The 15115-nt window shown below is 45.3% G+C and overlaps 1 protein-coding gene across 3 annotated transcripts in view; it reads right to left on the bottom strand.

Annotated features, from left to right (window-relative positions):
• The window catches only part of CACNA1E (calcium voltage-gated channel subunit alpha1 E), a 325029-nt gene that overhangs the window by 4423 nt on the left and 305491 nt on the right, over positions 1–15115 (bottom strand). For 2 of the 3 annotated variants that reach the window (XM_015122438.3, XM_077986562.1), the window contains 7 exons: positions 13475–13580; positions 12501–12608; positions 11850–11950; positions 11449–11555; positions 6578–6689; positions 2124–2304; positions 297–487 (listed from right to left, as the gene is read on the bottom strand). In XM_015122438.3, coding sequence (XP_014977924.3) covers positions 297–487; positions 2124–2304; positions 6578–6689; positions 11449–11555; positions 11850–11950; positions 12501–12608; positions 13475–13580 — 906 coding nt within the window. Of the gene's footprint in view, positions 1–296; positions 488–2123; positions 2305–3359; positions 3489–6577; positions 6690–11448; positions 11556–11849; positions 11951–12500; positions 12609–13474; positions 13581–15115 lie in introns of all 3 variants that reach the window. The other variant, XM_015122410.3, reaches the window with a different exon arrangement.

Raw genomic sequence — 15115 nt, 5'->3', positions numbered from 1 at the left:
TCTGGCTGAGACATCTGTCAACCTATTTATATCTCTGGATTCCGAAGGCTGGAATGGAATGACCTCTAGACACCATCTTCCTTGGGGGAAATCTGGTTTTCTGTGAATTCAGATAATCTCTGAGTACACAAGCATTGAGCAGCTAACCTCTACGCACTATAGGTAAAGCTTCCTGTGAAATTCCAGTCTTTGTGGGTACTTGAATGTGTTTGCTAAATGCCCACGACTTGCATGTAATTATACAGCCCACCCTCCCCTGTCCTTCTGCTGTAGACTGGCTTCCTCTCTGTGCTCACCTGTCTGTTGGGCGTCTGTGACCTGCCCTCACTGGGTGACCTGGATTGACGGCGCTCTGGGGACTCCCAGTCAGCCTGGGTCCCTCGCTCTTCTGAATTGCAGCGGGAGACATCAGGAGAGAGAAGATGCTTTCGCTCTTTTGATCGTCCTCGCTCCCTGCCCCCTGAGCGGTGAGTGTCAGACTTGTGGCCTGTGAGAGGTGACAAAAGCACTTGGTTATAACTCTGCCTACTCTGACCACTGATGATGAAGGGACTTCTCTCCAAGTATCCCATCACAGCCTGGGGTTGGGCCCTCAGATGGACCACATGTTTCTGTCCCCACCCAAATTCAAAGGTTGAGGCCTAACTTGTTCCTGATGGTATGGTGTTAGGAGGCAGGGCATGAGGGTGGGGCCTCCATTATGAGATTAGTGCTCTGATAAGAAGAGACCTGAGAGTGCTTGCTTCCACTCTCTCTTCTCTCCATCATGTGAGAACAGAAAGCAGACAGAGATCTGCTGGCACATTGGTCTTGGATTTACCAGCCTCCGGAACCGTGACAAATACATATTGTTTAATCCACCCAGTCTGTGGGAATTTCTTGTAGCAGCCTGAACAAAGATAGGCCCCTAAAAGAATCCTGGCTTCTCCAGGTATGTCAAAAGATGATCTGAAAGGGAAGCAGGGGAGAAAGGCAGGCTAACAAATTACCTATTTTGTAAGCAGCTAAGTTTGCAAGGTGCCAGTAGAGATACGTATGTCAAACAATGCAGTCTATTCTGTTTCTATTTATGCTACACACAATATAGGATATTGGTTAACAATATGGCTCAGGAACTCTCTGTATCATAAATATGGCTGTGTAACTTTTTGAGAGAAAGGTGGCACCAGCAGAAGGGAATTAAGAAATTTCTGTGAACTAAATAATAACACACCTAACATAATGCCATGGTGAGAAGTCCAGGATTGAAATGAAAGGATCCCAGTGCTAGTCCCAGTTCTGCCACTTAATGGCCCTATGACATGGGACAAGTCACTGCTTTTTCAACTTTCATTTCTTTATCCGATAAAATAAAATGGTTGAGCCAGACTAAATTTTCTTTTTCTGCGAAAAGCTCAAAAGAAATTCAGGCTGGGCGTGGTGGCTCACGCCTGTAATCCCAGCACTTTGGGAGGCCGAGGCGGGTGGATCACGAGGTCAGGAGATTGAGACCATCCTGGCTAACACAGTGAAACCCTGTCTCTACTCAAAATACAAAAAATTCACCGGGTGTGGTGGCGGGTGCCTGTAGTCCCAGCTACTTGGGAGGCTGAGGCAGGAGAATGGTGTGAACCTGGGAGGCGAGCTTGCAGTGAGCCAAGATTGTACCACTGTACTCCACCCTGAGCGACAGAGCGAGACTCTGTCTCAAAAAAAAAAAGAAAGAAAGAAAAAGAAATTAAAACACAGGAAATAATTCCAGGTAGCACTGTTTGGGTTGAAGTGTTGAAGTGGAATTGGTGGTTAAAGGTCAGTCCTCACAGTGAGTCTCTAATACATTCCTAAAAAGCCCCAGTGGTTTTGCAGAAGGCTATTTGAAAAGCTCCCTCAATTCTAATGATTTGTATAGCCCTGCTCCAGAAGGAAGGGATTGCAACAGCCTCTCTGGTGAACACAGAGGAGGGCTTTGGCCTGTTTCAGGATGTTAAGTCACATACAGGAATTCCCTTTGGTAAGGAGCATCCTTCACTTTCTTCAACCCTTGTCTCTAAATTCTTTTCTGGTTATCTACAGTGCTTGGAGAGTAAGTCCATCAGGGCAGGAGCCCACTGCCTGATGCAAGAGCTGGACACTGAAGACCTCACCTGAATCAGAGTTCAGGCGGTGGGCTGACAGCCGCAAGGAGGAGTGGTAACTCCGGCGACGGGACTTGTAGGTATTTTCACTGCTTCGCTCCATGGAGAATTCCTCCAACCACGAGGAATTTGAACGCTTATCCCGAATAGTGGAAAATGAACGTCTCATGGAGCTAGGGTCTGTCACCACCTGGAAATACAAGCCCCCAGAGAAACACAAGGTATGGATTAATGATTGAAAAGATCTAAAAGGACAGAAGCGGCAAGACTGAGACGTTGAGGAAGGCAAACTGTAACCCCTGCAAATGGTAACTTCTTTTGAATCTCTCTTGCTCAAACCTTAGCTGGTGGAAACTGTTCAAGAAAGTATCCTTACGTTATGTTAACATAGTCACTGGAAATGGTCCAGGATCTTCTCTTCCTGTAGCTGAGTGTACAAAGCCAAGCAGAATGCAGGCAGGCACTGTGCAAGCTCCCACAGAGCCCTCTACCATGGGCACAGCCGGGCTGCAGCAAATACCGTGCTGCTTTGAAACATGTGACGGCAATTGTCTAAGAGGCTACCCCATGAAAGAAACATAGCTTTGCTTTTTTTTTTTTAATGCCCTTGCCAGAGAAGTACCTGCCCTTCTGCCCTCCAGCCTAGGAGAGCTTGCAATTTAACAAGTGCTAAGCATGTATCACTCTCGCTCTGCTGCCATCAATCCCACCTAGCCCCATTTTAAATTCCGGCATTTTGATTTGCCACACATATTAAAACAAATCCACAAAAACTTCTTGTCTCTGTCAAAACCTGATGTAAGACAGACAGACAGGAGAAAGCAGCCAGGAAAACAGACAAAGAAATGAGGCGTGGCCTGCACTGGTTAGGACAGACAGTCCTGACACAGACCTGTGTGTAAGTAACTGCATATGTGCTGGAGGAGTCAGGAAACGAAAAAAGGATGGAAAAGTACACAGAGAAAATCCTGGAAAATATTTCTTGCATGGCTGGTTGAATCTTGAGGATGTATAGCCCGTCCAGAGTGAGGTATACAATTTTGTTGGCTGGGCTGTTGTGGCTAGGGGGTCACTGAAAACACTGGAGGAGCAGGCTCTATTAGAGAAGGCCCATGAGCCAGGTTTTATTTATAGGGAAGGGGTGCGGGCAAGTCAAGGGCTCACCTGCAAATATCAGATATTATTCCATAACCCAGCTAATACAGCCCGGATGCCACTGCATTAAGGTAGGTGGTTGCTTTTTACCTGGGGATCCACAGTCAGACGTGGCATAGAGGATGCCCTCCCAGATCCCGCATGCTCCTGGGTGTCCGAAGGAAGGTAGATGCCATGGTTAGAGGGCTGCACGCTTTTTAATTCACTAACCTCTGGCTCCTGGAAATAAACACACAGCCAAGCTTGTGGGACTTGGTTTCATCTCATTGCTTCTCACGTCCAGTGGACAATTCAGCCTCCTCAAGAATGACTTTCAAAAGAGAGACTTGCAGCTTTAAGGTCTCAGTTGTATGTGTATGTGTGTTTTTGTGTGCACCTATGCGCTATATGTTCCAGACAGGAAGCTCTAGCTGGGATTGAGTGCTGAAGGTCACCTATTTTTCATCACTAAGCAATGATTCAGATTTTATTGTTTTCTGCAACAAATACTGTTGGGTACAATACTTTTCAGATATGTGAAGTTCGCTTTCAAGAAGTGGTAGCATTGGATTTTTCTTTTAATCTGAAGAAGACTTTTATCAATTAAATGGAAACCAGTATTCTAAGGGAAGTCAACAATTTCTGATGTCAACTATGTCTTCTCAAGCCTTAAGACACAGGACTTTCAGAGTTTTCTTCTGATTGAAACCATCCAAAGATGTGGTGGGTGGCTGTCAGGGATGCCCTGAGTAACACAGTCCCATGGAAGGATGATGCAAGCCACTTGCAGAATTTTAAATGTCCAAGTAACCATGTTGTAAAAGGTGAAAAGAAATTAACATTGAATATATCCAAATATTAGCATGTCAACATGTAATCAATATAAAAATCAGATAGTTTATATTTTATTTGCACTAGCCACACGTGGCTAAGAGCTATTGTTTTGGGCTGTGCCAGCCTAGAATGTTATTAGGTTGGACTGCAAATCTCTAAGGTTCTGTCATTTTTGTTAGTTTCCTGGTTAAAGAATGTTAGCTTGGCAGTCGTGCATGCTCTATACAGATAGCTAGTATCATTGCATAAAGAGCCGTATGGGAGATGTTTACGTGGGCTACCCAACTAAAAGATCTAAGAACATCTTGGGCAGATGGAGATAGTACCAGAAAAAGCTATTTTATATTTAGGAAATGACATCCTAAAAACATGTAGGGCATTGCCCAAAAGAAAATGTCTGGGACCCCCACCTTAGCGTCTGTGACCATTTGGCTGAGTGGTTTCCGGTGTGTATGGGAGGGGTACTTTCCCAAGATATGTGCTATGGTGCTCTTGAGGGAGTTACAGTGTTTGTAGTACATGCTTTATACAGCACACAGTTCTGACTCCAAACAGACGTGGTAACAACACTGCAGTCTACAGGTATCAGAGGTGGTGTGAGACGCACACTCCATATGCACACACACAATCACGGCCACGCCTCAGGACATGGAGCAGCGGCCCTGAGGGATGGGCAGAAGTACACAGTGGTGAGTGTGTAGCACAGGCTGACACCTGAATTGAATTACAGACACCAGTACTGACAATGAGATGAACACATATCCAAAAAGTCCTGGCACTATGGCTCAGCCCTGGGGAACCCGCAGAAATGATGTCATAAAGTCTCCCTGTGAAAAAAAGGACACATTATTGCAATTTTTTTCCCACTAGACACATCCCCAGGCAGGCAAAATGCTGTGAGGCCTTTTTAAGAATCAAACGATCTGTACCAATTATTCCACAGGTCTTGGTGCTAAGTTCCTCAGAGGGGAGGGCAGAGAATGACTCCACGAGTTCCCACCCGCCTCATCAAGAACACCCTCAGGCAGTCACTCACTCAGCCCTGGGGGCGTCTGGACAAACTGTCTTCCCCCACACAACCATGCACGATTCTCTGTCTCAGCACTCGCAGGAGATAGATAGAATAATACATTTGTTTGAGCCACTGAGTGTTTTTCGCCCTCTGAGGGGGTGCCCATTCCATCACACGTCATTCATTCAGGGTGGCTCTGAGGCACACAGTAGCAGCAGGGAGGGATCAGGAGAGAAATGAAGGGGAGAGAAGAGCCACAGCTGAATCAGAATTTAAATGATATGGAACTCACTTAGTATAAGCTGTCTGTACAGACACTTGCAATGGTTGGATTTTGTCTTTTTTTCTTTTCAGTCTAATGACTGCTTGGGCTTCAATTCTAAGCTGAGGTTGGGGTGGGGGACCTTGAGCTCATGGCTCCTGAACCAGGAATAATGGTAAAGTCAATGTTTAGGAACCATATTTTAGCTTTGTATTAGCTAAGCCAAAACTTCAATCTCTCCTCTCTTCTTCAAGCTTTCACTTGACTCGATAGGTCTCTCAGGAATTTTTGGTTTTTTTTTTTTGAGATGGAATCTCGCTCTGTCATCTAGGCTAGAGTGCAGTGGCACGATCTCGGCTCCCTGCAACCTCCACCTCCCAGGTTCACGCCATTCTCCTGCCTCGGCCTTCCGAGTAGCTGGGACTACAGGCGCCCGCCACCACGCCCGGCTAATTTTTTTGTATTTTTAGTAGAGATGGGGTTTCACTGTGTTAGCCAGGATGGTCTCAATCTCCTGACCTCGTCATCCACCAGCCTCAGCCTCCCAAAGTGCTGGGATTATAGGTGTGAGCCATTGCGCCCGGCCAGGAATTTTACCATTTATGCTAATAAACTCATTTTGGGGTAAGGGAAGTGACTTTAGTGGCCTGTTACAATGTCTTTGAATTGTGACCAAAAGGGACAATGTGACTGAACCCACACAGAGCAGAGGTAGGACAGTCTTCTGTGCCTCCTGGCAGGGAGCTCGTCACTGTGGTACATGCTGCTGCTAGGTTCTAGAGGAGGTGGGCATCACTAAGGAATGGTATGGGGCATTCGTGTGTCCCACAAGCTGTACCTAGGTACACTAAGAGGCAGGGTTGGTGTCACTCATTCTCTGGTGATGCATCTTCAAGCTCCCCATCAAAGGCAAGATTTTGTATGTGACTTCTGGTCTTACACTTGATACTCAGGGCCATAAACAAAGAGGGCTTGGCCTAAGGCAATTTAAGTTCCTGCTGCAGGGAAGGGACCTCTGGGACTATAAAACCTAAAGAGGGAACATTGTCAGAGCACATGAGAAACTGGGCTAGAAAAGGGCTAAGGCAGGACACCTCCAGGGCAATTGGCTAAACTACCAGAATGGATATTCCTGACGGACCATGACTATGTATTAAAATTAGCAAGAGGGATTAGGAAACCACGGAAGTATTTTTGAGGTCATATAACTCATGCATTCACCAGAGACTGCTGTTCCTGGAACTGTCCATCATCGGCGGGGTCCATACAAGCCAACTGGAATATCTCCTGGGGAGAGAGTGGACTCATCGAAGGGTATCCACTCCGGCCACTCCTGAAAAGCAATGTCAAATCCAGAAGTAATGAGGGACAGTCATGTCACGGCTGCCACTAGCAGTTCCCACTCCAGTAGGGCAATACCCTTTAGCCTTGACTGGCTTTTGTAAACCTAGTCCTGAAATTACAAAAAAATTACACGTGGCTAGTCCTGAAATTAAAAAAAAAAAAAAAAAAAAAAAAAAAAAAAAGCACTGGAAAAGACAGAGACTGGTGTTTTCAACCTGCATCCTGCCTTTGGAACCATTCATTATTCTGAGGACTAGCATATCTGTGACAAATGATATCATTTGTCACACTCAGCCATATGGAAAACCAATGCTAGATTGTAAACCTGTTTCTGCTCAGTTTCCCCATTTGGTGGAGAAACATCCTAGTTTACGCAGCGAACAGTTTGTTTCAGTATTAAGCAGCCATGGTCTTTTTAAAAATTTTCCCTACTCACAGTAAGAATGTGTTCTTGTTTTGCCAACATCCCTGGCCAAACAAAACAATTCAGTCCAATTCCATTGCCATTTATTGAAGGACTACTGTGTACCATACATTAAGTCTGTTGGTTCGTGAACTGAGAAGGAGTTCTGATGTGGTGATGAGATGAAAACCTCTTGGTTGATGGCAATGTAGGAAGAGGTTTAAATGGTGGAGAGAAAAGAGGACAGAGACAAAGTCTGCCCAGTTGTTTAGAGGCCTCCAAGGGAAAAGAATGGAGAACTGGCACAGTAGGCTTGTTGTTAAACCACTGTCTAGTACTTCCAGACACTCTTAACCTGATGGGGGATCCACTGGGCTGGTTAGGAGAGAAAGCAGCAGCCAAGCTTTCTGGAGAATGTGGTGCCTGTTGCCAAATTATTGGCTGACTGCCACCAGTATGGTAATAGCTACCATCTCACCTGCTCAAGAATGCAGAGTGAGCTTCCAGAGTATGGCAGGAAGGACGGGGTAAGTGGCTGGGTAGCAGCTCTCTTGGTGGCGGAGCTAGGAGGGAGAGATGGGATACCATTTCTTTTAAGTCTACTGCTAATGACTGCATCCAATGGAAAACTCAAGGCATGAGCAAGGATTGCCAGTTACTTAAAAACAATCCATAGGTATGAATTTTAGATTACAGAGGAAGATCAGAGTCTTCCTCTGTAGAAGAAGGTGAAGAGCAGAGTCACCTAATCTGTCCGCTTGCTTCCAGTGACAGCTTTTGCTGAGTTTTCACGATATTTAAATGACCTGCCTAATGTCAGTCATCTTCCTCACGGTGGCATCTCCTGAGAACCACTGGGAATAAGATTGAGCACAGCCAGTAAAAGAATGAGTTCTCAGCTTTGCACCGTGGCTCACACCTGTACTCTCAGCACTCTGGAAGGCCAAACCAGGACGATAGCTTCAGCTCAGGAGTCCGAGACCAACCTGGGCAACAAAGCGAGACCTGTCTCTACAAAAAAAATTAGCCAGCAGTGATAACACATGCCTGGGGTGGTCTCAGCTGCACAGGAGGCAAAGGCAGGAGATTCACTTGAGCCCAGGAAGTCGAGGCTGCAGTGAGCCGATTGTGCCACTGTAGTCCAGCCTGGGCAACAGAGTGAGGTCATGTCTCAGAAAGAAAGAAATGGGTTCCTTTTTGTCCTACAGAGAGTAAATAATTATAGAATCCTCAAGAGAGGGAAAGGACCCTTGGAATCACTTAACAGAGTTGAATAACCAGAAGCCAGAGTGATCTCCTACTTTGAAAACCTTGTCAAGCTGGGGCACAGAATCCAGAATTCTGAACACAGCCTCCCTCGCGATCTGGTCCCTACCTCACTAACCTCCTCTCGTACCACTTTCCCCTTTGCTCCCTGAATTCGAGACACGCCAGCCTCTTTTAGTTCATTGGATAGGCTAGGCTTGTTTCTGCCTCGAGATTTTAATAGAGGCAACTCCAAGGGTGCAGAACCCTTCACTCCAACTCCCTACCGCCCTGTAAACTCTTTCCGTAATTAAATCACTGAAAATGCAACTTTTCTTCTTTCCAATGTCTCTCTGTTTAATGTCTGGTTTTCCATCATATTTGAGGGAGTGACCCTATCTGTTATGTCTACCACTGTACTCCTAGATCAACCTCGACTGAACAATGATGCATTGCTCTAGAAACACAGTTCTGAGGAACCAGCCTGCTGGTCCACCAGTGTCCCCATGTCAGGAAATACACCAACACGCACCTACCAAAGGCTTCACCCCGAATCCTCTGCTTCCTCCTTCCCCTTTAGTCCAAGTAGCAAATCAATCACCAAATCCTATCCAGTCTATCTACCAAATATCTCACATCTGACCATCTGTCTCCATCTTGCTAGTCCAAGCTACTCTCACTGATAATTTACACAACTGTAATAACCTACGAAATGGTGTTCCTGCCTCTAGAATTGCTTTCCTCCAATCCCTTTATACTGAATTTTAAAAAGCACACATCTGATCACATCATTGTGATGCATAAAACCCCATTATCCTAAGACAAAATCCAACTTCTTTGTCCTGCTTATAATGCCCCCAAAATACTAGCCCCTGTGTATCTCTCCAAATCTGTAACTTAACACATCCTCTGAGCTCTCCATGCTCCAACCATCATGACAGATTTTAGGTTCCTTAAACTTACCATACTTTTTCTTACTACTCTTGAAGAGCTTGTCTTCAAGTCTCACTCAAATGTTACTTCCTCAGGAAGTCCTCTCTAAACCCTCAAACTGGGTGAGCTGTTTCCATGACATCACAACAGCCCACCCTTCAGCACTGTTTGCCTGTATTGTTCTTGTAATTTCTTCTTCCAGATTTGTCTCCATGGGGACCTGTTCTCTGCCGTAGCCCCAGTGTCTAAGCCAGCTCTGGGGCCATATTGGCTCTTAAAAAATATTGGTAAAAATCAATGAGTAAATGGATCAATAAATATATGGGAGAAAAGCCAGTGATCCTATGGTGGGGGGTTAATTTGTATAGCAAAATGTAGATAAAACAGAGATTGCAATTTAGGGGGTGTGTCCCCCATTTCTAAGCCAAGGACTGGCAAAACAAAAAACAAAAAACAGCATAAACCCTTCCAGTGGAGAGGTCCCACTGTTCTGATCGTACTTCCTTCCTCCCTCCCTCCCTCCTGCACAAGCAGAAGATAAACACTGACTTGTTTTCTGTGGACAGGAGAATTCACACCCTGCACTTCATCACATCAAATTTTATATATATATATACACACACACACACACACATATATATACACATATATAGTATATATATCAAATTATATATATATAAACCAATGGCCTTGGTCATGACTCTTCGTCTTGTCTTCTCTTCCAAAGGTGTTGGACTTTGATATCTGAAAGCAGTGCTTTTCAAAAACAGATCTCCAGCACCACAGGCAGAAAGAAAGAAATGATCTGAGCAATTCCAAATGACTCCGATAGAGGTCTCATTCCCAAGTCCTGGGTATCACTCTCTTAGTAATTAAGATATGCGATTTGGGCCCGGCGCGGTGGCTCATGCCTGTAGTCCCAGCACTCTGGGAGGCCGAGGCAGGTGGATCATGAGGTCAGGAGATCGAGACCATCCTGGCGAACACTGTGAAACCCCGTCTCTACTAAAAATACAAAAAATTAGCCGGGCGTGGTGGTGGGCGCCTGTAGTCCCAGCTACTCGGGAGGCTGAGGCAGGAGAATGGCGTGAACCCAGGAGGCAGAGCTTGCAGTGAGCCGAGATGGTGCCACTGTACTCTGGCCTGGGCAACAGAGCAAGACTCTGTCTCAAAAAAAAAAAAAAAAAAAAAAATATATATATATATATATATATATATATATATATATATATGCGATTTGGTGATTCCTGGTTTTGTAAGAACTGGGACTTTGTTAAATCCAATCACAAAAGCTCATTTACATTGAGTAGAAAGACTTGTGTTCTTTGGGTGCACACTAAATGCTGATGACAGAAATACAATGTTATGAGATACATATGCTATAGTAGATTAATTGGGGCTAAGGCTTATCACTCAGAAGGATGGGAAAATTCCTTCATTTGTGTTTTATTTTCACTCCTATTATAGAAAAAGTAAGGTCCCTTTCTGAATAAGGTCCCTTTTGTTTATTAAAGAAAACATGGTGTAGGGAAAACACTCTGGGGTCAGAAATAAGGAACTTAAATTCCAGGTCCACATTCTACTAGCCATGACTTTAGGCAACGTAGTTAACCTCAGTTAGTCTCCAGTTTCTTCATGTGTAAAGTGGTAATATTAATATATACCTCCAGGGTATAGTAGGCTGCTAGAGTGGGAATCAAGTGAGATCCTGCAAATAGTGTCTCTAGAAGTGTCAACCTCAGGGAAAGCAGTTACTACTGGTTCTCTCAGCCAGCATGGCACCCGTGAGGGAGGCTCTATCTTCCAGCAGCACACTAGATCCACAGGGAAGCGATAGCCAAGAATTAGAGAGGAGATTAGTCTTCTTCGCAATAGAACTACAACTAAGACCCAAGTATATTAAAAGACAAGTGAAACTCCCTTCTTCTATTGTTCATTCACAGTGATCGCCGTCTCTGACGCTGACCACAGTGCTAAGTATGCTTAGTCTGCTTTTCTCTTACTCCTGCTGAAAATCATTTTAAGATATTCAACCTCAGAAAAACGATCACTCAAGCTCAGAGTATTCGTTCTTGGGCCCTTCTGAGCAGTGAGTTTTGGGGTCTGCACAATAGCATGGGTGACAGATTGCAAGCAGCCATGCCAGGGATGTTTTGGTGCTACTCACAGGCCTGAAACGGGGTCCTGCTGGAGGTATGGCAGGGCTTTGGCATTAGCGATGATCTCCTGAGGCAGAGATGAGGGCTCCATGCGTTGGAACATGGGGGCATTTTTCTGGGTAAAAAGAGGGAAGGAGAAGAAAAGAATTCCAATGACTACGGAGTTTGCTATGGGGAACATACAATTTACATGGATAATACAGGCACATAATTTATCCCTTGTTTGACCATTTTAACCTTTGATCCACTGGGTTTCTAATTCCACGTCACTACAAAGTTCTTGGGCCCTGCACCCATTACTGCTGCTTCTAAGTCCTTGCAGGGCACTATGCCCCAGGGATGCACAGGCCTATCCCCTCCTGCAACTCCTCGTGGCCCACCCACTTAGCATGCTGGCATTGACCTTCACCTGTTCCTCCAGCTGCTGCCTCTGCTTCTTCACCTTACTCTGCTTATAGTAGTCCATGATCATCATTGCTGCATAGATTTTGCCCACAGTCAGGTCAGAGGCTAAAAACACAAATGTGGCACGATGGTGAAGAGGGAGAAGATGATGGGATAGAGTGAGGAGCCTCTAAGCTTTGTTACCCACTCTCTGGAACAGGTCTGCGCTGTCAGTCACCCATTCATCCAGCATATATTGAGGGTCCCCATGGTCCCAGGATCTGAGGATGCAGAGTGCATAGGTCCCCTGATCTGTCCTCAGGGGGCTTGCATGCCCACCTAGTGATGGTGATGATACTGAGGATAAGCAGTACATGAGTAAGCATCACGCCTACCATTCTAAATCTCTATAGCTAAGTGACAACATCCTTTCTCCCATGAGGGTTTGCTGAGGAGTATTATGTGGAAGGAAGGAGCTATACACCCAGGAAGTCTCATCCATAACCACAGTGACCTATCTTAAAGAACATGTTTTCAATTAATAAGCACAAAAGGGACTTAAGGATAAAAGGGCAAACTTCCCTTATCTCTTTGATCACTCTGGGGTTCCCCCAAAAGACGTAGCCTTCATTTGCTGGGCCCACAGTGACAAGGATACCCAGGAGAAGACCCAAACCTTTGGGCATGGGCACAAGCAGATCCAGCATCTTCTGGGATAGGTGAGGCCAGATGGCTAGGGTCTCCTTTTGTAGCTCAGAGTCTAGCTGCTGCCTGTCTGCACCACCTAGAATAAGATAAATTACTAATAAATAGAATAGACCCGGAAATAACCAGGACTGAGGGAGAAGGTGGAGGTAGGAGCTGAATCAGCAGGGCACCTCATATTTTAAGAAGAAATCTTGGCACTTAGTGACAGTGGATCTTGCAATACCGGGTCTTTCTGCTGAAGAAGCAGAACACATTTTGGCTCCCGTTTTCAGTGACTCAGGGATATCCTGCCAAGAGATCCGAGACCCTCAGACTAAGAGCAACTTCCTCATTCATTCTAAAAGCCTCCCGGGTGCTCAGTGTATCAGAGGAGAAAATAAAAATAGCCGCAAATACGTTCCTCTGCCTTCTTATCCATACAGGAATCCTTCCAGCAACCCTAACTCCATAGTCAGAGTGATCTGATTTTAAAAAGGATTTAGATTGCACAAGAGCAGAAAGGCTAAAGGTCCACCTGGAGGTAGTAGTAAACCTGTTCTCTCCTAAACCAATGATTAGAAATCAAGAGGAATAAAACACTACCGTGGCCTCTATGACAGCACCTTCCGCCACAGAAGCCTCTCAAGACTTCAGAAAAATAAACCATATATGGAAAAAAAGGACAAAATTAACCTTTGGTCAATAAATATTTCTAGAATACCTATTGTGAGCCAGACACTGAAGATCATTACTTTTAAAGCTGAAAGAAGCCCTGGAGATGATCAAACCATTCATGGTACCAGAAGGAAATGGTAAATATTGATTGAGTCAGATACTTGATGTTCAGATGACTGCATTGTTGTATCCTTAGCTGGATAGATGACAGTTCAAATATCTCCATCCTGTGCCACCTGCATGAGTTGTTCCAGAATTCCTCCTTCCCACCTCCCTTCCTAAGCTTACCTTTGGCAATTTTAATGTCCAGAGCTGTCCGGATCAAAGCCATAAGTGTGGAGGTGAAGTGGACCGTCATGTCCTCAGCTACTGGCATGTTCATCAGGACCAACCTCTGTGTGAAAGAGAAAAAAGAAACAGCAGACAAAAAAAAAAAAAAAAAAAAAAATTGAAAGACACCTTAGTGAGAAAGGAAGAAAAGGGCAGAGGTCAAATGCACAGACAAAAAAGAAGGGCAAGGATCCCCATCCCCTGCCCCAGTCCTTCTCTCCCTGCTTCTCATTGAAGGCTTATTTGCTGCTTTTTTTTTTTTTTTTTTTTTTTTTTGAGTTTGTTTTTTCTCCACTGAGGGAATGACGCCAAATTCCAAAGGGAAGGAGCTTCCCTAATCATTCTGTAGGGCTCCCCCGATGGAGTCCTAAGAATGTCTTTGATAGGGATGGGAAGTGATTTCTAAAAGAAGTGTCTCAAGGAAAGGAGTCAGCTCTGGGAGGTGGCTCCATTCCCTGTTCAGGGCTGCTCCATATTTCCACTTGTCCCATGAATAAAACTCACATGGAAATACAGTGAGAAATGAGATTTTGCTTTGCTTATCTAACTTGAAAGATGCATCCTGGTGCCCCCTTTTTGAGTCTTTAATAGATGAAATTTGCCAGCACATGATTGAACATGCATAAGTCCAACTTGTCTAAAGGATGAGGTGGAGCAGGGTGAACGAGGGGGAGAGTGCAAACAGGCTCTGGGGTAGGAGGATGGGGAGAGCGGAGAAGACAGAATGAGAGAAGGGTGGCCCAGGCAGGAGCAGAGTGGGCAGGCCTTGTTCCCCTCACCCAAAGAAAGGGATCACACTGAAATGGCCAAATCCACTTTCCAGAGAGTATCTTGCTTTTGGAGTTCTTTTACTTTTCCTCCAATCCCCGCTCCCCTTCTCCCACCAAGCTTCATCCCAGAAGTACAAATTCAAGGCCACATTCTACCACCTGGTACTTTTGGATGTGGCCATCGTGAGCAAAAAGGATGCCAGCCCCTAAGCTGTGCACGAGGAGCCATGTACTGGGGGGAATGAGGGTCCCTAATGGCCATGTTCCAGTGAGATGCTCTCTGGGGCCATACAACTTGAGGTAGCAGCAGGAGAATGTCCTCTGGCAGAACCACCAGCCTGGCAGAGAGGGAAGTACCTCTTCCCAAAGAAGGGTCTCTAACGTTCCATTGCAGCATCCTGCCTAAAGCTGATGCCACATGGTGTCTTAGAGTGGAAAGCCAGTTTCTTGTTTGGATTTGAGTTCCATCTCTCTCCCACTTCTTTAAACATCTAGAGGAGTGGAAACATTACTATGATGTGTTCCTAGGTAAATGAAAGAGCTCCAGAGTTCTGGGTCAGTCTAAATAGCAAAGGGGAACCGACAGTAACTATTACTAATGGGTGGCAAAACAACTCATGTCCGAAAGCTATGAGCACCCCAAGGGCAAATGACTCCCAGTGTGCAATAATCTCTAAGCAGCAAGCCATGGGGGAATCCACCCACAACTCCGGGGCCAGGCCCCATAACTATGTTATGCCAGTAAGTCAGATTTAATGCTGAATACAACTTGTGCCCATGATTTCCCTTCATTTTGAGTATTTCCAAGAGAATTGGGTAGCTGGGTTAG

Source organism: Macaca mulatta, chromosome 1 (assembly GCF_049350105.2).
Source record: "Macaca mulatta isolate MMU2019108-1 chromosome 1, T2T-MMU8v2.0, whole genome shotgun sequence".
In the NCBI taxonomy this organism is placed as follows: Eukaryota; Metazoa; Chordata; class Mammalia; order Primates; family Cercopithecidae; genus Macaca; species Macaca mulatta.
Note: the sequence above shows the minus strand (reverse complement) of the source record. Positions and strands in the feature narration are given on the sequence as shown.